Source organism: Paralichthys olivaceus, chromosome 11 (assembly GCF_024713975.1).
Source record: "Paralichthys olivaceus isolate ysfri-2021 chromosome 11, ASM2471397v2, whole genome shotgun sequence".
Classification (NCBI taxonomy): domain Eukaryota; kingdom Metazoa; phylum Chordata; class Actinopteri; order Pleuronectiformes; family Paralichthyidae; genus Paralichthys; species Paralichthys olivaceus.
The window spans coordinates 23,620,435-23,647,571 of record NC_091103.1 but is presented as its reverse complement, the minus strand read 5'-3'; the positions used below and the strand labels follow the sequence as shown (position 1 = coordinate 23,647,571).

General features: G+C 39.4%; 1 protein-coding gene across 2 annotated transcripts; it reads left to right on the top strand.

The window, feature by feature from the left end:
- Nucleotides 1-933: 933 nt before the first annotated feature.
- LOC109630099 (glutamate receptor ionotropic, kainate 1) lies at nucleotides 934-23,623 on the top strand. 2 transcript variants are annotated; one of them, XM_020088111.2, is made up of 16 exons: nucleotides 1,076-1,309; nucleotides 9,656-9,823; nucleotides 9,926-10,183; nucleotides 11,741-11,922; nucleotides 12,458-12,511; nucleotides 12,855-13,028; nucleotides 14,285-14,428; nucleotides 19,692-19,799; nucleotides 20,178-20,219; nucleotides 20,532-20,645; nucleotides 20,722-20,925; nucleotides 21,016-21,239; nucleotides 21,734-21,852; nucleotides 21,948-22,165; nucleotides 22,654-22,879; nucleotides 22,991-23,427. In XM_020088111.2, the coding sequence occupies exons 1-16, from the start codon at nucleotides 1,225-1,227 to the stop codon at nucleotides 23,278-23,280; spliced, it is 2,610 nt and encodes an 869-aa protein (XP_019943670.1). In that variant the 5' UTR covers nucleotides 1,076-1,224; the 3' UTR covers nucleotides 23,281-23,427. The 2 variants fall into 2 exon arrangements, with proteins under 2 accessions (XP_069390125.1, XP_019943670.1); XM_069534024.1 differs by lacking the exon at nucleotides 20,178-20,219 and having other exon boundaries at nucleotides 934-1,309; nucleotides 22,991-23,623.
- Nucleotides 23,624-27,137: the final 3,514 nt, after the last annotated feature.

Here is a 27,137-nt window from a genome sequence, read left to right as displayed (position 1 = left end):
TTTAGTTTATGGGATTGGGGAATTGGAATTAATAAAACATTGAATGAATGGGAATTAGTTGTATGAATAACACAAGATCAGATAAAGAATATAAAACCCCCATTGTAGAGTACTGGAGAAAAGCTAATTAAAAAGGATAGTTCACCCAGAAATGAAAATTCACTCATTATCGACTCACCAGTATGATGGAGGGGAGGGTGAAGTGTGCACTTTTGGAGTTTCAGGGGTAAACAGCGTTGCAGCCAAAACAAATACAATTGAAGACACTGGTGACCGATTCTTCAAACCTAAAAACTCAACAGATACAACATAAATGACCTCGTTTCAAATTCAACTTGAAACGAGGTCATTTACACCATGTTTTTAGCCTAAATGTCCTAAATGTTAACATAATGGAAGAATATTTAAATGTTTAAAGTATATATACATAAGAAAATGTCTAAAAGAGATGAAGGGAGCAGCAATGACAATTTAATTGAGGAGTTATTGCCAGCAAGGGTTGAAAACTAAAGGTGACCTTGCTTTTGCCATTAGGGCCCCGCACTTCTCAAAATCTACACATATAGACCTTCACCCTTATTTGACTTGTTCATTTATTTTTATTGTCAAATCCATTATTTAAAAAGTGCTGAATAAATATAATAATACATATAAAAAGTTCCACGATCAGCCGCCACCACAAATGGTGAGAAACTATAAAATATATACACGTAACTACAAATACCACTTGTTTTCATTTCTGAAAACACATAATTAATGACTGAAATAAATTATATTTCTCATTACAGATATTGTTGATTGTTGCTGTCAACTCAGCTTTTATTTTGAAAGGCGTAACCACACATGCTGTTTTCTATTCTTGCCAGCTTGGCACCAGGGCGCACGGCGCACGGTCCTCCTCCTCAATTGCAGCCTTCAATTCAAGTGTGCACCGGGAAACAAAAAGAAAACCGTGATCAGAGGGATGTCTGAGCAGTGAAATATGGGAAGCAAAACCTCAGTGGCACACCGAGGATTGTAGAAAAATGGGAAAACTGGAGTTTTTCTGACAGCTGCAAGTGGAGTGTCTGTTTTTTTTTTCTCATCACTATGTGTGAGGAATGGATGTGGGTCGGATGCCAGTTTATTTTTGTGACGGATACCAGGACTGGCAAGTTACCAGCATGAGTTACCGAGGGCAGAGTAACTGATATCAATGTTCATTTCGACTCTGGAGGGAGGACCATGGCGAAAGGGAAGGGACTGTTATTTCCACTGCTGTACTTTATGGCAGAGTTTTGGCTCACTTCGCAGCAAGTCCTGAGAATTGGTGAGTGGTGAGATCAGTCAGTGCATTTGTGTGTTTGCTGTGTTTCCTGCAGACTCCCACATTTGTGCAATCACCAGGTTTCATAAACCCTGTGATCACCAGAGCTACACTGACCCTCATTCCCCCCATTAAAATTCATAATGAACTCCCTTGTGTCTCTGATTAAAAACAGAAGAGAATCAGACTTTTGTGGCACGACCATCAATTTTTCAATATCTTGAATTTCCTGTTGCCTGTGAAGCATGCATGCACTTTCTATTCTCTCTGAAGATAACCAAGAATAAATGAAGAGATTATACATGTGGATGTCGTGCGATAATATCTCTTCAGATTGTGCAGCTCGGTTGCTGTAGGTAAGTCAGCAGCTGCAGGATAACCTTTGACTCCATGCTCCATCAACCGAAACGCACCATTTAATTCATTTAATGCCCCTACAGTGAACCACTGTGTGACTGCTGTGTGGGCTACACTGTGTATGACTTATTCAATAAGGATCTTTTTAATGAGCACCCCTGCAAAATATTGTCCTTTTACAGACGTCTTCCATTGGTTCTGATGTCTGTGCAGCACCTTTACACTTCTCATTATGGGAGTATTTATTTCTTATTTTGCTCATAAAGGAAGAACTGAGGGCAAAGTGCTGCTTGTCCATGACTCTGTTTTCATCAAAATCATGTTAATCCAGTTTGGTTGGCCAGCACCAGCCTCCCTCTCTCTCTCTCTCTCTCTCTCTCTCTCTCTGTTCGTCCATGTCGACAGAGCAGGTCAGCGGCAGATGAGTGATTAAGTTGGACGACTGCTGCATCTGAGAGCATGCACTGTTGGCATGACGATGGTGTCTTTGGCACGGACGCATGTGAAATGGATACAGAGCTAAAGAATGAAGAGTGGGACTTTGTTCTGTTTGGCTGCCGACAAAGTTCGGCTTATTTAGACCTGATGCATATGCATGTGGATGCATGTTAAGAGTCCAGAGTTGTCTGTTGAATTGGCACAGCTTTTGACTCTGCATTTGCAGCAACACAAACTGAGATTTTTGCTCCGATGCTCCAACTTCCCCACTTTGCTTTCTGATGTAACTCTGTAACAACCAGTTTAATGCTCTCTCCTCCTCTCCCATTGGTTTTCCACTTTTCCTCCCATGAGTTAGAATATTGCATCACAAAAAATGTTTCATCGAGGCCTCGGGACGCTGCTCTATGCCCTGCAGCGACTGTGATTTTCCAAATTTGTTCCACTTCTGAAGACTTGAACAATCAGACTTGTGGCGTTGCATAACTTCAGTGGCTAATAGGCCGTTGCCACCTCCCTGTTCTGACAATCCCGATCTGTGCTCTGTATTGTTAATCTTTCTCAATCATCTATCACTCTCCCAGGCCCATCTAATCTTTGTCATTCTCCTCATGACCCGCACTCATCATAATCTCTCCCATATGGTGTGTGGCTCTGTTCAATTAACATTTCTCTGTCCTGGCAAGTGTTGGCATCAGATTGTATTCACTCTTTTTTCCACTGGGGTTGGTAATAATGGTAAATCTCCTTCTCCAAGCCCTTAAACAACTAACACTAATCTTCTTTATGCAGAAAGTCTCTTTCCCCCAAATATGGTACTTAGGCAGCAACCAAATCTCATCATTGGGGAGAGCACAGACGCAGCAGCTTGCGACTCAGCCTCCGCTTTATTTTGCTGTTTGTCAAATTCCTGTTTGCTTGCAGGTTTTATGTATTGGTGAAATCTGATTCGATTGGCCCAGCAGTTATTTAAATAAGGCGAAATTGCAATATATATCGATGCAGACCTTTCGGGTTTAAATGTTTTGGTGGTGGGTCAGAAGCAGCCACCCAACAAACAGAGAAACCTCAGTTTTCCCACATCAAACGAAGGTAGTAGACGGGTTAGGGCCTCCTTATTCATTCACAGTCTGGCATGGGCCCAGGGTAGAGTGGTGGTGCTGGTGTTGGAGGGGGGCGGGGGGTCTCACTGGGAACTAGCCCAGGATTCGGAGAGGGGAGACAGCAAAACACTACGTCATTGTGTTCCTCTGCTTTAAAAGAGCCCCCTTCATGAGATAATTGCAAAGTCACAAAAATCACACATGAGAATCTGGATCGTTTTCTTGATTTGAACTTTGGGGTTAAAAGCTAAATAGATCTTATTGTTTTTCCTCTATGCACTGAAAGGCAGAAGAACAGAAGTCTTAAAAAGAAAAAAAAAAAGCATTGCCTCTGGGTTTATCAGAATTTGCTTGCAGCACGAGCAGAAGCTTTTGTTTTTGTGACCTCCCAGCATGCATCACCCCACAGCATTGTCTGGCCTATTAAAGATTAGATGGAAGCTCAGTGATCCTGAAAATTATATTGCAAAGTAATTAATGGCAACTATGGCAATAGTTTTCATTTGTCTTTTCTTTAGAGATTGCATTCATCATGAAGCTGTGATAAAATATATTGGAAAAACAAAGCTTACCTTGCAAAATAACCTGGGCTTTAAATTGCATAGATTTTATTTTATTTGTGAGGATTGAGTATGGATGAATTTCTGTTCTAAGTTTTATAACTTTACCAGTACCTTCAAGTTCAAACTTGTAATTACTAAAGTATGAATTATCTGTGGCAGCTCTAACTTGTGCATTTGCTTATTAACAGTCAGTGAGTGAGTGCATTGATCCACGTGTCATCTGCAAACACATAGTGGGAGATTCTTACTCCCCGTTTTATCTGCATCACTTGAAAACTGATCCTATTTACAGAGTTGGTTTGTTCTACGCCATAAAATGTAGAAATGCAGAATATAAACTTGAGTCTTGGTTCCTTCTAAAGCTTGTGCTCAGGCAAGTTTGCACATACAGCATTGATGTATCTATTTACCATATATATCCTTATGTGATGGTTTTAATTTTAAAAACGATTTCTCCAACATCACAGTGGAGGCATGTACCTGAAATAAGTGGGGACATTGATTTCGTGTCATTGCTCTGTGTGTGTCCGAGCATTGTCGATATTACCCATGATCCTCAGTTTCCTGAACTAGAGGATTTGCCAAAATAAAAATACAGCAAACTCTGTTTAGAATTCTTGATATATTAAAAGTTTCCTTTCTGAATATTGGAGATAAACTTCTTTTTACCTGATCTACTATTCAGCACTACTCTTGAACTTGCTGGGCCTGATTCTGGAACGATAAACCCCCTTTTCCACTGGTCAAAAAACCCCACACACCTACGAAAATCTGGCTTTTGTTTGCAATGGGAATGGATTCAATTGGCATTCACTCCCGGGTCAAATGGCTCAATAGACACGGGTTTTAATCATCGCCGGCTCAGATCGGCAGTGATGGTAACGTGACCCGGGGTGAACTCGCTATGTTGGCAAGACAGCGAGGTGAGAGAGCGGCTCTGTTTTCGGTGCGTCGTGTTTAAAAACCCCATGTATGCACCCATATTTTGATGAAGAAGATGTATGACATAGAGCCAGAGCAGATGTTCAGGGTGAGGAGTGGGAATGAAAAGGGAAACCGTCTCCCTATGTCAGTGCACCATCAAACTCATTATGAAGCATAGTGTTCGAATCCAAATCCTTTTGTTATTTTAAAGGTTATTTGAAGTAGAGCAACACAGATTATTTAAATATGGTGATCAACAAGTAATAAGCCAAAAATATGTGTCCTCATCAGTTTGCCGACCAGAGAGCAATGAAACATTTGTTTTATTTTTTCAAGTTAAACTGTAAAAAGCTCTTGTTGGGGCTCCACATCAAACACACATTTTGTCTATATAAATACTGTCTGATAATTCTTTATTATCGCTACGTTATTGAAGCCGCTGGTTAAATTCCACGTATCAGAGACGATTCAGCCATTTGATTGTTCGACTCCTAAATGTCTGAGATGGAGGAAAACGTTAAACACTGCTCCAGATGTCCATGTTGACCCAGTCTAATTGGACAATAATTGTCGGAGCCTGGAGCAGAGACAAACGTAATTATTTTCTTTTGACGTGTGCACAGTTTTTTGTGAGATCTTTTAATTGAAAATTCCTGTAGAGATAAGATGATGATTTCCTGGCTTGGTTTTCAACCACATGAACTAATTTGAAATCAATTTTACAAAAAATGAGGTGATGTACTGCTTCACTACAGATGTCCGGATGGTTGATGGTGAAGCTAACATACAAATTACTCATTTCCTGATTTCATGTATATCCGACCCAGGTACTACATATCAATAATGTGCATTGTTCAAAGATTACAATTACTTTTAAAAAATACAAATATTTTCTGTTGGTGATTTCTTGAAGCTCAACTGCAGACAAACAAGCCGTCACTGCACTGTCTATGGGTCGCTCTCTCGAAATCAAGAAACTCATTGTACTTTAAGCAGAAATTTAAGATCTTATCTCAAGTGGAAAGAAAGGGGGAGATGAGTCTTTTTTTCCTCTCATTGTGAGATGTGCCTGTCAAGCATGATTCAAAGTGGGAAATTAATAAGTGAACAGTGCAATAAAATCGTTATTGTATTTTTCTAGGTCACTTTAAATATAAAGGCTACACCGAACACTCTTACTGAGATGTTGCTTCAGCTTGACAGCTAATAAAATAACAATATTTTCTCTATGACCTATTGTAGGACTTTTAATGAGGTTACATTTATTTATCTAAATAAATTAAACAGGCTGGGCTGTAATGTCATATCTACATAAAATTAAAAACCTCTGATAAAAGCTGAATGTATTAGCTCATTATCTGTTGTGTTGTTTCATGAGCTTTACAAATAATTTTTTCTCTAATCAATGTAATTGTCATTTGCATTAATTTTTATAAACTTTGCAGATTCATATGGAACATTCGCCTTTTTATCAGAAGGTCATTAGGACGCCTGTGTGATTGGAGGTCATCCGCGAAAAAACACCTTGAAGGAAAGTCATGATGAAGCTATTACAGAATGTATTAATTTGCCAAATTTAGAGAGGGTTGCTGTTTTTCCCCCGGATAACTTCATATTCGAAACGACAGAATTAAGGACCTTTTAACAGGTCCCAGCAGCTGCTCGCTGAGGCTCGGAGACCATAATTAGGATTGGCACTTTCAAGCATGCTTCTAGTGACCAGGGAGTCCAGACAAAGCTCTCTCAGTTTGGGGTTTGAGGCTATGCTACACCAAAGAAAAAGGTCATTCACAATCAAGGTCTGGGGGGGGAATCAATCACAATTTCACAGGCAATTCTTCAAAGACTGTTATGGAGTGCAATGACCTATTGCCATCTGCAGCCTCGGTGTTGAAGCGAGGTCATTTGCAAACTATTGTAACATTGAAATGGTGTCTTTATGATGGGAGTTCATGCTTCATGTAATTATTAATTTCTAATTCTGAAAATGGAGGACCTTTTAAAGTGCCATCCTCTCTGCCTCTCTTTGAAAAACCACGTGAATATGGCAAACTTGAAAACTCTCTTGTCACGTCATGCACTCATAAATGTATAGTGAGAACATGCATGTCGCCCTGAATGTATTATTTCAGAAATCCCATCAGCGAAGGCCCAGATGTTTTGAATGATTTACATTTGAAAGGCTTGAGTGGAATGGACGTGCAGGGGCATTTGTCAGCAGGGATAAAGACACTGAATCTCACACGACTCTGCCCAACCCTTTGCAGGGGGTGACAATCCAGTGACAATCCAGCGGTTTCTTTTCTGGCCTTAATCCTAATGTTTTTCATGCTGTGCTTTATGTAACTGAAACATAAAAGCATTGTATGCAGGGCTTCATGCCTGGACTGTGAGTAATAAACGGCCATATTGCCATGAAGCCGTGACATGCTAGACCTGTCATCTTTCTGGAGCAGCGATGGGGGTGGATTAAGAGTTGGATGGTTTTCAGAATGATCTTCTCAACCCCTCCCTCCCTCCTCCTCCTCCTACTCCTCCTCCTCCTCCTCCTCCTGGCCCTGGCACACACATCCAGCTGCAAAGTGATTGTGTGTAAAAGAGAAATATATCTTGGAATTAAATTTTGACAGTTGTGGTCTCAGCTCGTTTTGTAAGCACTGGTCAGTGTTTATTGCCTGGTCCTGCATATGTAAAAAGAATGCTTTCAAACAGCACCATCAACTTCACTGCTACACGATCATGACTTATAATATCCGTGTACCTGTTTGTTATTTCTCTGTCGATAAAAGGTTCATACTTTGGTGTTAGATTTGGGGCCCTCTTTAATTTGTCTGATATTTGCTCCATTATTATTTTCTGAAACGATCAAATTGAAATTATAAGATAAAACTAAAGCTGAGCAATAAAACAAAATCTATAATTAATGCAAGATGAAGAAATGTCAATGTATTGATTATGCATTGACTGAGTACACCGAGGAGGTATAATACATGATCAATTGATCAGTTATTAATCAGTTTTATATAAGTGCTACAACTTCATCAAGAAAACATAAGATTTGACACGTTCCTCTCTTTTATCATTTGATTATTAATAACTGGTTATCAGAATAAATAAAACCTCACTTTCACCTTTACATCATTAATCGTAGGTCTGAATGTAAATGTGATTAAACTTAGGTTTGGTTATGAAAAGTACTTTAAATAATTACTGGATGGACAGACATGATGCAGAAATCCCTGTTGCATGCGTGATGACTAAGTATGTTTTAGTAAATGAAAAATGATGCTCAGTCTATATGATATAGTTTCTACATGTAAACAGTGGCTCTGTGTTAACCCACTGCTGCATTTAGAGTCTTCAGACATGAAGATATGAGAAGGCAGCTACTGTATAAACAGTGAAACTTCAGAGGTGACTGTAGCATGCTTTGCTTTGTCATAAGGGCCTTGTTTAAATAGGATAAAAGATTTTTAAAAATCATTTTATGTGTTACAGTCGCTCCTCACTGTGCTTCGAGAATACATACGCAATATATTGATATATATTGGACTGTTATATTGCTATTGATGAAAATGATATTGTGATAAATGTTGATATTGTTTTATTGCCCCACTTTGACCTAGCGTCAAATAAAAGTCTTTAGTTACATCACTTCATCAATACAATCCAAATAGAAAAAAGACTGTATTGCTAATGTTTTAAGTATGATAAATAAAATAATTTAATTAATAATAATGATCAATATCAGTAATTATTGCATCAATAGCAATAAAACAAAAGTCATTATATTTCAATATTGCTTATGCATTGTGCAAGCACAGGGAAGCAGTGTAACAAATAATTGATTTACCTCAGATTTACTTTAATACTTAATAAATAAGTAAATAATAGTGCATAAGGTAAAAAGACAACAGGTGTTTAAAGAGTTAAGTATGTGTTTTAAGTCAAGACAGTGGTTTCATTGCCAGAGTGTCTTGGCAGTCGGAGCAGAAACACTTAGTTCTGACCCTCTTTACACTAAATTACATTATGTTTTAGAGCTTGTCTATGCGGTGCTATAAATCGTGAGCTGGTCGCTGCACATTCAAGTACGATTCCATCAGAGGCGACCGTTGTTCAGAGCAGCAAATTAAAAAAGATTGCAAATATGAGGTGAATCAATACAGTTGTTTATCTGCTGAGTGGCAGTGAATTACTGTTTTCACATTAAAAGGACAAAAAAAGGATTTATACATCTGCCAGGATGATGTATCACATTCACCAGGTATGGAAACTGTCTGGATGCAATAGGTGCGGAGCTGTAATGAACTGAATGTTTTCCAAACTAAATCATCCTGCGCTTTTATAAAAGCTGTTCCATCAGCATGTGAAAATTAGGCCATGTCAATAGAGCAAAGTCCGTAAAGCTTTTCTGTGAAGGAGATTAAATCCTCTCGTCTCAGCCTTGTCCTTTATTAGTATTATGTGATGGAAGGACACAAGACAATTGGTCCAAATTATGCAAGTGGACGAAGGGAGAAACCTCTAGCAGAACCAAGGTCAATGTGGGCGGTCATCTGCCTCGACCGGTTGGCGTGAGCAAAGAAAATGGGGGAAGGAGAGATGGGTAGAAAATAGGGGTCCATTTGTTTGTTGGTTGTTTTTTTGTCTGCTTTTTGTCAGTAAGATTAAGAAAATACAACAGAACGTATTTCCACAAAGGATCAGGGAAGAGCCTATTCAATTTGGTTCCTCCAAAATCAGGGAACTTTATTTAACGTTACACGATCAAACATTTCCCTACTTGAATGACTCATGGATCATGATGAAAATAAAAACAGGAGCATTTAGGGAACTGATATCTATAAAAGTGTGAAATCTGGTGCATTTTTGTTGAATTTAAGGGAAATGTTGGAGCGTGAACACTCCACTGAGTTCACTGTCTAATCCTCTCTCCATCCCCGTGTCTCATCTTTCTACAGGTGGCATCTTTGAGACACTTGAAAATGAGCCCATAAGTGTTGAGGAACTGGCCTTTAAATTTGCTGTGACCAACATAAACAGGAACCGGACCTTAATGCCAAACACCACATTGACCTATGACATCCAGAGAATAAACCTGTTTGACAGCTTCGAGGCCTCGAGAAGAGGTAAGCATCATCTCGTCTAACGGTAAAAGAAGGATTGTTGTTGACTCTGTGTCCGTCCCGTCATGTTTAATTTTTCCCTCTCGCCACTTTCTGTTTCTGCAGCCTGCGACCAGTTGGCGTTGGGCGTCGGGGCCGTGTTTGGCCCCTCGCACAGCTCATCCGTCAGTGCGGTCCAGTCCATTTGTAACGCCCTAGAAGTCCCTCACATCCAGACGCGCTGGAAACACCCGTCAGTGGACAACAGAGACAGCTTCTACATCAACCTCTACCCGGAGTACGCGTCCATAAGCCGCTCCGTGTTGGACATAGTGCAGTACTACAAGTGGAAGACGGTCACTGTGGTCTACGAGGACGCAACTGGTGAGTGAAGATGAGAAATGTGGTATTAGTACCAGAGAGAAATTTAATTATGATAGCATCAGTAAAAAATAAAAAAGCACATCATCAGCGTTTGTGTGCTGCAGCTAAATCAAAGCAAGAATGAAAAGCTTAAACACAGCCACATGACTAAATGTAAAATTGGGCAATGAGCTGAGTTTGAACTAATACAGAAGCTCTGCAGTAGATTCCACCCCTCTGCAGGTTTAAGTCCAGTTCAAATCATCACATGTTTGACTGCAGTTTAATAGATATGAATGAAATTTGGCACTTATGGCACTTAAGAGAGATTTTGTCAAACACAGTTTCCGTGGGTCTCAGAAAAACAGTTCTCATATTCTTTTCCACTTGTGCAAGTAAAAACTATTATATTCTTAACATAAACACTGCAGCATAACGAGTGATCACAAAAGTTCAGTTGATCTGTGGAAGACAATATTTTTTTATAATTAGTCAAATTTTCACCAAAGTTAACTTATCATGACATCAACACCTCCAGAAAGTTTGGATTTTGAGTTGTTGCTGATTCACTGAACTGATGTTATACTTTCTACTGTTTTGTGGAGACTTATTAGTTCATTCTCATTTTAGATGCTGTACTTTCTGCACCTGTTTGTTTGCATTGAGTTTCTAGTGTTTTGTCAACTCCCTTTATATCTTTGAATGTCGATGGAAAGTATGTTTTACATGCAAATAGGTGTGTTGATCCCAAAATACTATGTATACCTGTTTGTTGTGGTGTTGATGTTGAATTTATCGTCATGTTTCTAATGTTAAGTGATCCGGAGTCATATACGCAACTTTATGTCCACCTTATTCATAGCATGGATCCGTGATTGAAGAGACAAATAAGTTGAGGATTTTAGAGGCACCATATGCCGCAGATTCACAATTAAGTCAAAATAATTTAAGTTATCAGAAAGGAACAAAATGAAAAAGGCAACTTCAAATTACATGTTGTTAACATTCAGTTAACGAACATATACGTTGCATTATAATGTTTTATAGCAATCAACACTCAAGTATGGATATTATTAATAATTAAGTGGAATTATTAGTAAATCTTGATGATCAATGATTTCTATTGAAGGTTTCACTGCTGTCTAGTGGTCACAATGAAGAACTGCAAGATCAAATTACATAACATGGCAGCATCGTCTCAGACCAAACTGAAGTAGTCAGAGACGAGCTGGTCAACATCATAATGACACTAACTGTTCTCTGGTCACAGTGACATCTAGTTAACTAGCATGTATCTCTCTCCTAACGTTAGCACTTGTTTCATTAATGTTCATTGGATTCTCTGTTCTACGTAAATCGTTATCAAATACGGACAAAAGGCCGATAAACATAACTATATTCATTATCTATTGAGACATTAATTAAAAGCCTGTGAAGCAGAATGTTTAAATTACACTGTACTTCTTAAAATGTACCATTGACAAGATATGTGGAATATGTTGTGGTTAAATACCTACAGACAGCGGGTTTGTTTTGAATATGTGAATGTTGAGTCTCATTATGTTTTTTCAATCCAAGGACTGATTCGTTTGCAAGAGTTGATCAAAGCTCCGTCCAGGTATAGCATCAAGATCAAGATCCGCCAGCTGCCAACAGGAAGTAAAGACGCCCGTCCTCTTCTCAAAGAGATGAAGAAGGGGAAGGAGTTCTACGTCATATTCGACTGCTCTTACCAAACATCAGCTGATGTTCTCAAGCAGGTAAATAACAAAATCATCAAATAGTACAGAGGTCAAAGTGTTTAGTTCATAACTTCAAACCTCAAATTAAAATATTTTTGTCCGAAACCCCCTTTTAACATATTAAAGCCAGTTGAATTATTCAACGTGCTCCATTTGCTTTTTCTCCCATTTCTTCATTGCTTGCTGGTTTAATGTTTACCATGTGCAAGATTAGTCAAATTCCATCCCCCTCAGAAATCCTATGTTCATTTCCAAATCCAAGCAGAGCCTATTTCTGAGCCAGACGTAAACATTCAGAACCCAACGCGACAGAAGATTAATTGGACACGACACTATCACAAGGAAATTGTCAATGTGAATACTATGCAAACAATACGTAATGAGCAAATTCAGAAAATGAATGAAATCAAATTAAATGACGAGCCCCAGGGTACAAATATAAATGTAGCTGAATGGCATGAAGGGAAGAAATATTTTTTCCTGGCTGGAGCGAAAATGTGTGAATCTACAAATGAAGGGAAAACTCTCTTTCCTCTCTAAAATGTTTTTTTAGATCTTGTCTATGGGGATGATGACGGAATATTATCACTTCTTCTTCACCACGCTGGTAAGAAAATCACCTTTCCTCTATTTTTCACATGAAGGTTGTTTTGTTCAACACATAGGACTCTGACTTTGTTCCACTCTCTTAATTAAGTTTCCTTTTATCCTATGAAAGTGTACGTTCACCTACAGATTCTGTTACGAGATTAAGTTTGTGCAGATGAATTCAAACATCTGTTTTATAACAAGATTGCTGGATGTCTTCAGTGTCCTTGGCATAATTCCACAGTATTATACTTTATATTGTTTCACCGTTTTAATCAACTGTCCCTTTACCCTTGCTGAATAAGTCCCATCCTCTTTTGGGTCCGTTTGAAACTCTTAACTCTGATGTTCTCCCTCTACAGGACCTGTTTGCCCTCGACCTGGAGCCGTACCGCTACAGCGGCGTCAACATGACGGGGTTCAGACTGCTCAACATTGACAGCCCTCAGGTGGCCTCAGTGGTGGAGAGGTGGGCCATGGAGCGACTGCAGGCTCCCTCCAAAGCTGAGACTGGAATGATGGAGGGGATGATGACAGTGAGTTTTTTTTTTAACACTTTCGCTAATTTCTCAGAGGATAATTTATTAATCTTAATGAGAAAAATAATCAGGCATATTTATGGGACTGATAATTATGAATGTGTTAATAAATAAAATAACGTGTAAATGAAAATCCAGATCTAGTGAATATAAACGTGGTTTCATGAGGGGGCTGTTGGGCCTTGGCAGAGGCATGCGATCTACAAATAGGAGCAGCAATATTAACGATAGCATAACTGATGTTGACGTAAGTGTGCCTATGTATAGCACCCGACATCAATAAATCAAACTTAATCAATATAGCACTGTTCAGACGAATCAAATGCAATTCAATCTTCTTCAAGGGAGACTGACAAAAACATAGGATGTTAAAAAATGAATTCAATATATACATTCCGATTTAAAGACTAATGTAGACCAAAGCAATCAATAATAGAGCAGTAAAAGAATGTTAAGATAAAAGCTAAGATATAACCCTATTCAAGGAAAAAACCCTACATAGAAACAAGAATAAATAAGTGGGTTTTTATTTTTCCATTTAAAAACATCAAGCTCCTCTCAGAGCCTCTGGAAGGTTGTCCCAGCGACTTGGAGCTTAACAGCTCTGTTTTGTGGAACAGCTCAAAGAGAAGAACCTTCCTGGTTCATGAACCACAATCATTTCAAGACCATGTCGTGTCTCATTAACTCACAAACTAAACAAGCCAAGAAAAGTTTACTGGAGCTGAAAACAATCTTTGTTTTCCATAATTTCATGTCATGAGCCCAATGTGTGTTTGAGGATCTTTTTCCAGTCATTAAACATTCGTTTTTAACACGTTTTTTTAACACGAGTAAAGAAATAAAGTAATTTATCTGCCAAACATCTCACAATCAGTGGGAAATTAATCAAATTTAGCTCAGATGGGACATTTTATTAACATATACTGGAAAAATCTCTGGATAGAGACTACAGATTTTCGATATAAATGTATGAACATGTTAGTTATTTTAAGAAGCTTCAAAAGGGATTTAATCGCACACTTGAGTGTAAAATGCAACGATGTATGTATGTGTCTGATTGTGTCACAGCAAATAAAATTGCTCTGCTCACTGTGGCTGATTGTGTGGTGGCCTGTGTGATTGCTCTCCATGCAGTTTCTAAAAGTAGCTCTGTACTTTTTTGGGGAGTGTGGGCACATGCTTTTGTGAGACCACAGGGTGCCGTGCATGCACATCAACAGCCCTGAAGAGATGATTGTTTTCTGTTGCAGACCGAAGCGGCTCTGATGTATGACGCCGTCTACATGGTGGCCGCTGCCTCGCAACGCGCCTCCCAGATCACCGTCAGCTCCCTTCAGTGCCACAGACACAAGCCCTGGCGCTTTGGATCACGCTTCATGAACATGCTGAAAGACGTGAGTGAGGTTTATGAATGTGTGACACCTTCCTCTCCCCTGCCATTCACCCATCCACCCATTCACCCATCCATCCATCCATCCATCCATCCATCCATCCATCCATCCATCCATCCATCCGTTTCACAGCCTGCTGCCCCTGCTTCCTTGGATGCAAGAGCAGGAACAATAGAGTTAGATTAGATGTGCTGAGTTCTTTTGTGACATATTCAAAATCTTTTTCTCTCAGGAGATGGGGTTTGAAGTTTCTCAGATTTGTGGGTTACTGACAAGGGCTGTCTGAGATCTGCAGTTTTATTCATAACCTTATAGATTTGCATTAATATTTAATGCAAACAGGATAATAAAGATTTTTGATATATTTTGTTGAAACTTTTAAACAGTGTAAACAGTGCAATACTAAGTATCCTTTGTATAAGTGGCGATCAGATGGATCTGAGAGCATAAGGAACGAGAACACAGTGAGACAGAAACACATAAAATTAAAAAAACACAGTGTCTGTGCAGGGTGAATTATCCCAGTGCAATTGCAGAAGTGTTTTTTTTTCTCAGCTCATGCGAGATATTCAAAGTCAAAGTCAAAGTAGCTTTATTGTCAACTATTTCACATGTAAACATACAAAGCAGTCGAAAGAACGTTTCCCACTCTCCCCACAGTGAAACATATAAAGTGCACAGGCACAACAGATAAACAACAGATAAACATTACTTGGAGCTAAGTAATATACAGTATACAGACAAGACATTACATAACTTAACATAACATATCACTATTGTTCAGACTGCAAGCATCAAGGTAGTTATACAGATTTTGTTCTCTTTAGCATGTTCATGTTAAAATAAAATAAAGTGAGAGAGATGAAAGCTGCCGCCTGGGTCAAGGACAAGTTGTTTGCATGTAGGCATAAGGATTAAAGATAGGGAGAGTGTCAGATATCAAACGTTTGATGCCAAAATCAACAGTTTGGTCTGTACAGGAAAACTAGAAAAGGAAAAATGGCCTGGGAGAAAGAGGAGCACAAATCTTGGGGATGATGCAAAAGGAGAAACTACACAAATCACTGCACAGCATACACATCCTATTCAACAACCAAGTGTCTGTAACCTCAGAGGATTCACCACAAGATGCAACCCCCTGGTAAACATCAAAGACATAAATGTCAGATTTAAAAAAAGAAATTAGTTCTGAAACAAAACTATATGAGTTGGTGAAATAAAAAGCAACTTCCCTAGAAAAGACTGAGGAGAATGTGATAGAACAAAGGGACAGTGATCCTAAACTAATAATTAAAGCAACTAAAGTGCTTTTTCGGGGTGAAAAGGTGAAATATAATTTACTGGATGAGTCACTTAAAATCTAAATAGTGTCAAAGGTGCAAGGTGGCCGCACACATACTGTTTTAGCTTCATTTCTGTACAACAAGATGAGGTGGAGACACGTCATCGATCTTAATATACAGTCTGTAGGCACTGTGTTAAAAAGACAGCATCTCCCCTATTACTTCAATATCAATAATCAACCTATATACTTGAAATGAAGCTGAAACGGGGGCATTCAAAGCCTTTATCAGTTAGTTTAGTTCAACTTGAATGTGCTGCAGCTCAGAGTCGTGGACAAACACAAACACTCACAGACTGGGTTGGGGTTATTAATAGGCACTCTTGTTATACTGCGCTCTCTAATTAGATGTTTCTTTGACGAATGAGCTTTTCAGTTGTGAGTGGGGACAGAATATTGAAGGACGCGGGTGATGCCAGACGAGAGCACCAGAGAGCGGAGTGGGAGTAAATGAACTTTACAGGCGCACAGCCTCAGCAGATATTTCTCTATAATAAGACTTGCGATCAGCATTTTTCTGTACATAAACACACTAAAGCACAAGATATGAGCTTCTTGTCCACTGGAGATTAACAGTTGCTCTGTGCTCAGTCTTTCACTCTATAAATACAACATCCTTTATCCTCTTCAATGATGTTGCAGCTGTTTTTTTAGCAATGACCTCCACAAAGCAGTTTGAACGTTTTCATTGCTGTTTCTCTGTTTTTGAACTACTTCACTGATTTTCTTGAAATGAGGTGGAAGGGTGAGGTTTAGGCCAAGGAAGAATCTGTTAACTGATAACACTTACCCTACATATAGGGTGTATAGGAGGTCAATTTCAGTTCTCCTCCATGCAGTTCGATTAAAAACAAATCATATTCAAGATATTTGACATTACCAGCTGATATTCTCGAAGGCTTTCCATAAACTCTAATTAGTTAGAGTTTGCAAACAGGCAAAACATTTAAATTGAATAACCATGACAACATGTTTCTATTCATTTTAATAGTTTTGAATTAGTATGATTAAAATAAAATATAATTTTATAATAAGGTATATCAAAAATAAATCAAGTTCTGAACATCTTATCAATCCTTAGATTTGATCAGTTATCACTTATCAGATAACATGCTTTGCAAAATGTCCAGCAGTAGCATTGTGTAAAGAACTTAAGTTAAATAGGTAAAGTCATGCAAAAGACCCAGCGTGGCCGTGGAAGACTTTAAACCAACTATGTTATCTGAGGAATCCAGGGGTTCTTCTCTAAGGGTCGGCCTGCAAGATGCACAGGAATCAAGGATGTGTCACACATTTAATACTAAAGGTTCAAGTTAACCACATTTTGTTGGCATTAAAGCTTGAAGGGGGAGGTCGAAAAGGAAATGTGTGTTTCAAAATGTTCACAGTTTTCCTCTCTTATGTCAATGGACGCTCAGCGCGGTTTCAATTCTCAAATCTCGTTCTCATCCTCTGCATCATCTGGATTCTCCGATCCGAGGGGATCCATGTCCTCGCTACGTGTACAGTAATGAAACCAACACATGGTCGCGACAGAGACAGTTTTGATTGGTGAGGATTTAAAAAAGAGACTTAATGACAGGAATAAATCTGGATTTACGGGTCATGTAGGTCTCACAGATGTGTGCAATAAGACTGTGTGAAGCGGTCTAATCAAAGAGCAACTTCTCCGAATGATACCCGGTCACTGTCTGTAGATGCTGAGGATGGTTCCATTAGAAACTGATCTGAGAAACTTTAAATCCTGGTGTTGTCTGCCTCAAACTCGAATATTGTGTTTGTGCACAAAACAATAAGTAATACTACTCTCATAGTGATGTGCATTTCTCTTTCTTTAGATGCAGACCTTTAACTTCAAACTTGTGAATCAGTGCAGAGCTGTAGCACGATGGATTTAGATTAAAGTGACTCTTGATGCTGTATTGTTTTTTGCTTGTTGCACTTATTAATGACTCAGACTTGTTTGGTTTCCAGTGGATTGATTTGAATTCATTTCAGTCCATCATTTCCCTGACGACTGATGAAAGAAAGTTTCTGATTGAGGATGTTGAGAACAAGAGGATGACATACAAAGGGTTCGCAGTTGCTTTTCTTACCTGTAGTTGATTTCTAACAAAAATAGGTTTTAGAGAATTTTGAGTTTAGAGTATTTTGTCTAATTCCATTTAAACTAAACGTGTTACCCTGATTATTAGATTTTATTGAGATCAATTATTGCAGTTATTCACATAAACCTTCAACAGAACATTTCCCTGTCAACTCAAAAATCCATTTATTCACACACAATGCTCTTGCCAACACTGTGTGCCCAAAAATTTCTAGTTCTGAGAGTGCACATAAAGCGAGGTGTGAGCACCATGCTTTATTTCACAAACTGTTTTTGGCTTTTAGGTTCATCTTATATTCACTAGAAAGCAGTGATGGTATGCAACAAAGTACCTTTACTTTGATATTGTACTTAAGTGTATTTTTTATACATCTGTACTTTACTTAAAGGTCCAGTGTGTAAGATTTAGGTGAAAGGGAACTATCGGCAGAAATTGAATGTTGAATAATTCAATGATGATGTTTTCACTAGTTTGTTTCATCTAAATTGTATGAATTGTAGTTTTCTTTACCCCAGAAAAGGCCCTTTATATTTAAATACTTTATATTTACATCGAGGGGACCCTCTCTACGGAGGCCACCATGTTTTTTACATTAGTCCAGACTGGACAAACTAAACACCTTTTGAGTTTTTATGACAACTGAAGCACAGGTTATTTTTCATGTCCAGCTGCAACATGCAATTTCAACACTAGATATCACAAAATTCTACCCACTGTACCTTTAATTGGATTTATTTTGGGGTATTACCACTATATACTTTCTATTCATCTACATTTTTACAATGAAATTACACTTGCACATTTTTTAAAATATTTTTAAAAGTAATCCATACAGGCAGCAATTACTTTTACTCAAATAGAAAGTTTATTGTGGTACTTTTACTTTAACTTGTGTACATTTACTAGTAATTATACTTTTAAACATTTGAGAACCTCCTCCACCGCTGCTGGAAAGACCCAACACCTACAGTATGTCCCTTTTCAGCACAACAGCAGTTTGTCACTGTCACAGCCGCTCACAATAATCCACAAGTTTCTTTGAGAGCCGCTTTCCTCCAAAGGACACCAGCCAATACTCGTGTTTGTGCAGAATACATAAGCAGCTCACAACAAGTTGTATGGATCATCAAAAGTAACCCAGTTTTCCAGTGATCATATGTAAATGAGGGACCAGCAGCACGCTTTGTTTACACCACTGAAGTCTTTTCTTCAGCGGGTGATTAAATTACTCTTGCTCTTTCGAATGTAATGTAGAGACAGAGTCGTGAAGATGTGGCTCAACTTCCCCTGCTTCTGAGGTGCATGAAAAACAGCAGTCTACATGTAAAATGAGTTTTCAGGTCTTGGATCTACGCTCAGTTTCCTTTGTCTCGCAGCCAGAAATATTTGGAAGTTACGAAATTCCAAAGCTTTACCTTCTTCCCTCTCTGAGTCGTCTGTCATGCGTGCATCAGTAATACAGATCCAGCCTGAGTGTTATTCAGCTGCAGCTCACTGCATTATCAGCTGCGTTCAAATATCCCTGAGCTCTGCTGCCCACCCGCTGCTCTCCTCTCAGACGGAGGCCATCCGCCATCACCGTCAACTCTGTTATTTGTTATCACACTTCATATTTCCACTGAGGATCCAGCCAAAACAAAATGTCCATTAAGATGCAGTTAGCTTTTATCACTGTTAACAAAGGGCTCATCAGCTATTATTTATTCGAATTGTTTAAAATATTTTCTCCAGGCGACTGCGTGACTTTGTGTCTGTGTGTATGACGATGAAAATGAGGAATTCATTGGTTTTGTTATCTGCCCTCTCTCTGCCACAGGCACAATGGAATGGCTTGACGGGACAAATAATTATAAACAAGACGGACGGCCTGCGGAAAGAGTTTGATTTAGATGTCATCAGCCTCAAGGAGGATGGCTTGGAGAAGGTGAACTTTGTGACCCGTTTCTTTAGTGTCAGAACAGTTGACATTCAGGTAGCGCTGAACGGAGCATAGGAAGAAAACAGACAAACATGCCACGGCTGTTCACTGTGTGTTGCTATAGATAATTGTCTGTTAAATAATACAATTCACAGAAAAAATACAGAGATCTTGAAATTCCATGTCTTTAAAACGTCTCCGAAAATGTACTTATTGAATCGTTTTCAACCTATTGCTCTGCAGCTATTTGAACTTGTCATTACAGATTTTTCTTTAATTATCAAGACGATGCTGCTCTCGAAGCAAAACGTTCACCATCACTGTTGCACTTTTCAAGCTCGGAGCTCTGTGATTAAAATGCTTTCTCTCTATTATCTCCGCAAGACAATCGCAGGCAACAACCGCCTGAATAAAGTGTGGAAAAAGGTCTGTACTTTAGCTGCCCCGGCAGACTAAAGGAATACTGACACTATTTACAAATTCAATTCTCTGTGACGTCGCCCCTTTTTAAACGGTTCTGGTGGGAAGAAATGCTCAACATTTCTTCACTGGACATTATAAGATGTTGTGTTTTGCCTCCGTTCCCTATTTTCTCTCCCCTGCTTTCGAATCTGTGTTTTTTCCCTCTCCTTGTTTTTTTTCCCCTTCTTTGCATTATTTAACTTTATCATTTGACTGAGAGTCACAGGATCTGTGTTCCTTCACTGTGGTTATTTGTGTGACTGTAAATCTTTACAGATCGGCGTGTGGAACTCCCAAACAGGCCTTAATCTAACAGAAAACAACAAGGACTCATCCACAAATGTGACGGACTCCATGGCCAACAGAACCCTTATCGTCACAACTATTCTGGTCAGTTAAACCATTGTCAGACAGGATTTTAATCAGGCGTGTCTTGTTGAAATTAACAAAGTATGCCTTTTTGCAGGAAAACCCTTATGTCATGTATAAGAAGTCCGATAAGCCGCTGTATGGAAACGACCGCTTTGAGGGCTACTGTCTCGACCTGCTCAAGGAGCTCTCTAACATTTTGGGCTTCTCCTACGAGGTGAAGTTGGTGTCAGACGGCAAATATGGAGCTCAGAACGACAAGGGCGAGTGGAACGGCATGGTGCGAGAGCTCATCGATCACGTGAGTATCAATCGGTCGCTCTCACTGGGAGGAAAAAGCCATTAGAGCGAGTGACAGCATCGTCTTAGTGTGAATTCTGTTCTGTGCCAGGTGGCTGACCTCGCTGTGGCTCCTCTCACAATCACATATGTGAGGGAGAAGGTGATAGATTTCTCCAAACCCTTCATGACACTGGGGATCAGCATCCTCTACCACAAACCCAACGGCACCAACCCAGGAGTGTTCTCCTTCCTCAACCCACTCTCTCCTGATATCTGGATGTATGTGCTGCTGGCATGCCTTGGTGTCAGCTGTGTGCTGTTTGTCATTGCCAGGTAAAAATGAATTCAATAGTGACACAATCGGATTTGACTCACAAACGTACAATGTTTTCCAAAAAACACACCATATATGAATAGGATTTACTAAATAGGCCTCTTGTCCCCTGGTTTTTGAGTAGATACACTCAGTTTCTATGGATAATAAGCTTAACACAAATGCCAACAAATGGGAACAAAGAAGATGTTAAATATAGGTGTTTTGGTTCACATTTATTTTCTTCAGTGCAGTTATGAATCATCAATCAGAGTTGGCTGCAACAAGGATCAATAGATTCATAGCACACCAGCAACGTGTGGGTCAGAATGAGAAAATGCAGATATCAATATCAGGGTGTCAAAAATGACTGATACCAATACATTGGCCAATAAATACGATATTTTGCATGTTGTTAAAAAGAGCCAGGAAAGTGGTGAAATGATGCCACACACTTAAGAAATGTCTAATTCAAAGGTTCTTTGTTTAATTCTATTAATTGCAACTCCATCAGGTTCACTCCCTACGAGTGGTACAACCCACATCCCTGCAACCCAGACTCCGACGTGGTGGAAAACAACTTCACTCTAATAAACAGTGTCTGGTTTGGAGTTGGAGCTCTTATGCAGCAAGGTAGGCTGCATATGACTCACTGGAATAATAACTGTCTTGTGTTTTTCCTGTTGTTTTCAGAAAAATTCATAATGTGTCTGGTTGTTATCCCACAGGATCTGAACTGATGCCTAAGGCGCTCTCCACCAGGATAGTCGGAGGAATCTGGTGGTTCTTCACTTTGATCATAATCTCCTCCTACACTGCCAACCTGGCTGCCTTCCTCACTGTGGAGAGGATGGACTCACCGATCGACTCTGCGGATGACTTGGCCAAGCAAACCAAAATAGAGTACGGCGCTGTAAGAGACGGCTCCACCATGACCTTCTTTAAGGTGACCTTCTCTCCACTGTACAGTATGATGGGGAAAGTCCCGGTGCAACAATAAGAGGAGGGCTACAAACCAGAAGTCTGAGTTCAGTTAGCCTGACAAGTTTCACCATTGAGCTACCAGTCTGCAGTCAGTACAGTAGCGTGATATGTGCTGTCTCAATAGAGTTTGGGGGAAAAGGAGGAGGGTCACAGTTTATTTTAGAAACTTCCACTTACATCCAGCCTATAAAAAAACCTGTGGGCAGTTTCCCCATAAAGATTTGAATGATTTATTGCTTTTCATGCAGCACCAGTTTATCTGAATATACATTGAAAATGAATGAACTTGGCAGATTTGCACATCCCATTGCCTGCCATGCATCAAGATAATGGCTCCAGTCAGCCGATACTTCACACTCTGAAACATTAGAAATCACCAACCACTGTGCCATGCATCAACATCATCTGTTCTGATCAAAGCTCTCATAAATCCTGGTTCTGATTCAACAGAAATCTAAGATCTCAACTTATGAGAAAATGTGGGCATTCATGAGCAGCAGGAAAAACACCGCCTTGGTGAAAAACAACCGGGAGGGGATTCAGAGGGTCCTCACCACGGACTACGCTCTCCTGATGGAGTCGACCAGCATCGAGTACATCAGCCAGCGCAACTGCAACCTCACACAGATCGGAGGCTTGATAGATTCAAAGGGCTATGGGGTGGGAACCCCGATTGGTAAGAGAGACGAGCAACAAATTACACGCTAACTACGATAATCAGAAAAACAAGTTTAGGTGGCTTGTAATGGCAGAAATAATGTATTTGAATGTTGCTGGTGTGTTGCAGGCTCCCCGTACAGAGACAAGGTCACCATCGCCATCCTGCAGCTTCAGGAGGAGGGGAAGCTGCACATGATGAAGGAGAAATGGTGGAGGGGCAACGGCTGCCCGGAGGAGGACAGCAAGGAGGCCAGTGCCCTGGGAGTGGAAAACATAGGAGGAATCTTTATCGTGCTCGCCGCCGGACTAGTCCTCTCGGTTTTTGTAGCAATCGGAGAGTTTATTTACAAATCCAGAAAAAACCTGGACATTGAGGAGGTGAGTGTCGGCCAGTGTGAATGGCACAACAAGTATTAACACACTAAGGGATTCGGACCAAGACTGTTATGAACCTTCTACACGTCTGCGTTTGTCATTGTTGTCGTCAGAGGACTGCAGTAAATCACTGGGCCAACAAATAAGGTTCACGTCTGAATGTGTTGAACTGCATTGTTACAATCAAAAACGGAAAAACTTTTTAACGCAGAATTTAGTATTTTTAGTAGTTTTGATGTAGAGCACATGAACATTTTAGTCCTGATTGGAAGATTTCATTCGAAACCCTTTCTATGACGACGGATGGTTGTCGACTTCTGACATCATGACACTTGACCATCTTGGCCTTTCTGTTTTTCGCAAAAAAAAAACCACAAAAAAAAAACTGTAACACTGTTGTTTTGTGTGAGAAAAATGTCATTGTCATGCCATGATGTTGTGGGAAAGTGATGGTAAGTGGTATCTTTATGTTTGCAGTAGGTTTGAGAGGATTCTCTTACAAAGTGTTTGCGATTTTCACATTAACAGCGCACATAAAATGGACATAACAGCACTACTTGTTACCATGTTTGTATGTAAGCCTCTTTTGATTTACTCGGTTGTGTCCGATTTGTTAATGAATGAGTGCTCCCCCTGAATTTCATCAAGTTGCTTAATGTCTATACTTTTTTTTTTTTTTTTTGCTTTTTATATCATGAAGTTCATGAACAAGCATGTATAAGTTTCGTCATGTTGGAATTGTTTCAGAATGATAAAGTTGCGTGACAACATTACGCCCCTTAACCCTTTATTTCTGGTTGTTTCGGTTTTGATCGCTTGTTTTTCTGCACGCACAACCTTTAGCTTCACTGTGTGGACAAACGTTTGAAATATCGGAGTTACACCAAGAAGAACTTGTAGAACTAGGGAACCTTTTAAAATGTGGTTTTCCTATTTTTGACGTTTGATTGTTGTGTTCTTTCAAACATGTTTTGGCCATTTTCAGAAAACTCAAATCACTCATGTTATTCTAAAACAGGTGTTACACAACCTCAGGTTTGCTTCTTATTGTTTAAGCCCTGCACTATGGAAATACAGCTTGACTGATATTGATGATTGGGGGCAGATGCTGATACTGATATCCGACGATAAAAAATGTATATGTTAGAATTTAAGCATAAACTTGATTTTAACACATGGTGGAAAATCCTGCAGATGAAATGAAATGTATCTCGTTTGGTTTCTGGATTTGTGCCACGCTCAAGACAGAATTTGAAGAGTTGTTGCTTATGACTGAGGAGAGTTGAGCCTGGAACAACAATCATTATTTAAACACACGTCTTTGTCCAATGCCACACCACGTTTGCCTGTATGGAGCAAGAAGCAAATGGAATAGGTGATTGGGATTATTATGTGGATTATTTTTGATGTACAATATGATTTCATGCATCAGACAGACTTTAGAAGCTCAGCTGAGCTGGATGTGATCGGCCAAATATTTCTATAGAATCCAATTTCACAGTTGCTTTCAGGATAAACAAAGCCCCACCAGTTTGCACAAAACGAAGGACTTTTGAACGAGATTTAAATTCAAACTGGTTAATTTAGTGTGATTGTCCACCGGCCAGACAATATAATGCACAAGTCATTTGGTCCAAATATAATACAACAAAAATCAATAATCAAGAAATTACGGACGACTACAGAGCTAAGTTGTGAGTGACAGACACTTTTGGAGTCGACCCAACGAAAAGATTTGATGCCAAACGAAATTCAGACAACTCTGCTGTGTTGAACTTGGTTTTCCTTTCAGGCAGAAGTCCAGTATTGTTTGATTTGAGAACAGTTCAATGTTGTATTTTGTTCATCTCATTCAATTTCTATTTCTATAATGAAGAGAAGAATCCATGCCAAGGAGAGGACAGAGATTTTCTATGACACAAATGATATACAATCATATACATTTATTAAAACAATCTTCTGTTGACTAGATTTTACAAAACCACACAATCAGTTAATCAGTAACTGATGATGTAATATGGTCTTGTGATTAATTAAATTCATAACTGAATAATTATAATAAAGGCAAACATGGGAGAAGTCTTACTACCAGTGAACACTAGCACACATCGAATGTGACTTTGATCATTGGATTTTGTTTCTGCCCTTTCAGCTGAAGAAAATAGTCCAAGCTGCGTCCAACTCTCACAACAGCAAATTAAAATCAAACACACTTGGCAGAATTGCTCGGCATCTTTTTTGCTTTTCCACTTGGCTCTCGACTCTGATAAATTGGGACATTTTCTCCACGACTGGTAAAATAATCATAATCTTACACAGCATGACTTCTCTCACGGATCATGTCCTGAAAAGGCACATTACCCTGTGCCTCTATAGGGCCATAAATGCAACACAGTGATGGGCTGTTACCACAGAAAGTGTGAATGTAATCCGTCACTGTACAACCAGCTGTTTGACAATCTGACGGTTGCAGAGCAGGGTGCGAGCTATAGCTTGGTTCGACATGTCCCCTGGTTTCTCTCATTTCTCTGGGAGATTACAGTATTATGTTCCTCATTTATATAATCCTGTCAATGGGATACAGCCCCTCTCTCTCTGCACTACCCCCAAAATGAGGTTCATAGTGACTGCAGCATGTAATCAGTTACAGTAGCTCAACAGCTTATAAGACTTATGCTGTGTTGCAAGAAGGTCATGGGCCTTATGCTGGAATTGATTATACTGTATGAGTATTGTGTCTTTCTCGAGGATTTTGACCCCTGCTGAAGAACCTCCAGCACGATGCCCACTTCATAGCTCCACATGCGGGAGTGCATGAAGGACATGGCTGCAGTGCTGCCTTGTTTATTTCACATGAGGTGCAGAAAACAAGAAGGAAACTGAAAGCTGTCAGGCTATAATCTGGAGTGAACTGAGGTCAAGGCAAATAGATCATGGCAAAGATTTTGGTTCTTGCACGATTATGCAAAAATTATTGGTCAAAATGCGATGAAACTTGGTGGAAGGATGGGGTATGGATCAGGGGAGAACCCATTCAATATTGGTGCGGCTCCAGATCAGGGGGTGGATCCAGGAGTTCTGCTTCTTTCATTGTGAGATTGGTAATTTTTATGACATTTTTTTCATAGATTTCCCAGGAAATAATCTGCGGATCTTGATGAAAAAACTCATTTAGGGAACTGATATGTATGTGTGAGTGTTTGCAATTTCATGCTGCTAGATGGAATTTAGGGGATGGGTGGGCCTCAAAGAAGGTTTGACATGTTCTGGTGTTCCAAAGGTTTTATTGTGCAATTTTTCCATGGATTTTTCAGACATCTCACATATGGCTCAAAATTAAATTTGACAAAAAAATTTGCAAAATCTTGTCTTCGAAAAAGAAAATCACACAAACAACAGCTGTGGTCCTGAAAGAGTCGGCCCGTGGTACTGTTCTGAAAAAAGTATTTTATTAGCACATATATATTGTCTGATTTAGCAATTGTCTGCAATTTCGCAAGCAAGCTAACTTCCAGATGTTTTAGTTTCTAATCCTTGTTTCCCCCCCCCCCCCGCCTCCTGTTTACTAATCCTTGCTACCTAAGTATTGTGGAGTCTGTCTGTGAGAGGATAATGACCGGGCTCACTAGAAAAGTAGGTGAAAGGGACATAGATCGGCACTTTATAAAAAACAAAACCACGTATCGTGTGACATAACAAAAGAATAAAAAAGGACTGGTAATTGTATAGACAGTAATCTGAGCCAATTCATACTGACAATGTTTTATCTAAAAAAAACATTTTAATTACAGTAGTAAACCAGAAAAGAAAGGAGGTGTGGAAGAATGAAAAAGATGAGACATCTTGGTCCAGATTTTTTTTGGGAAAAAAAAGGAAATATAGGCTCCGACACAGAAGAT

Coding starts and splice junctions, on each gene's coding strand:
- LOC109630099 (XM_020088111.2), top strand. CDS start 1,225: ATGGCGAAAGGGAAGGGACTGTTATTTCCACTGCTGTACTTTATGGCA. Junction 21,853..21,947: donor TGGAGCTCTTATGCAGCAAG/GTAGGCTGCATA, acceptor GTTATCCCACAG/GATCTGAACTGATGCCTAAG. Junction 22,880..22,990: donor TGGGGTGGGAACCCCGATTG/GTAAGAGAGACG, acceptor GGTGTGTTGCAG/GCTCCCCGTACAGAGACAAG.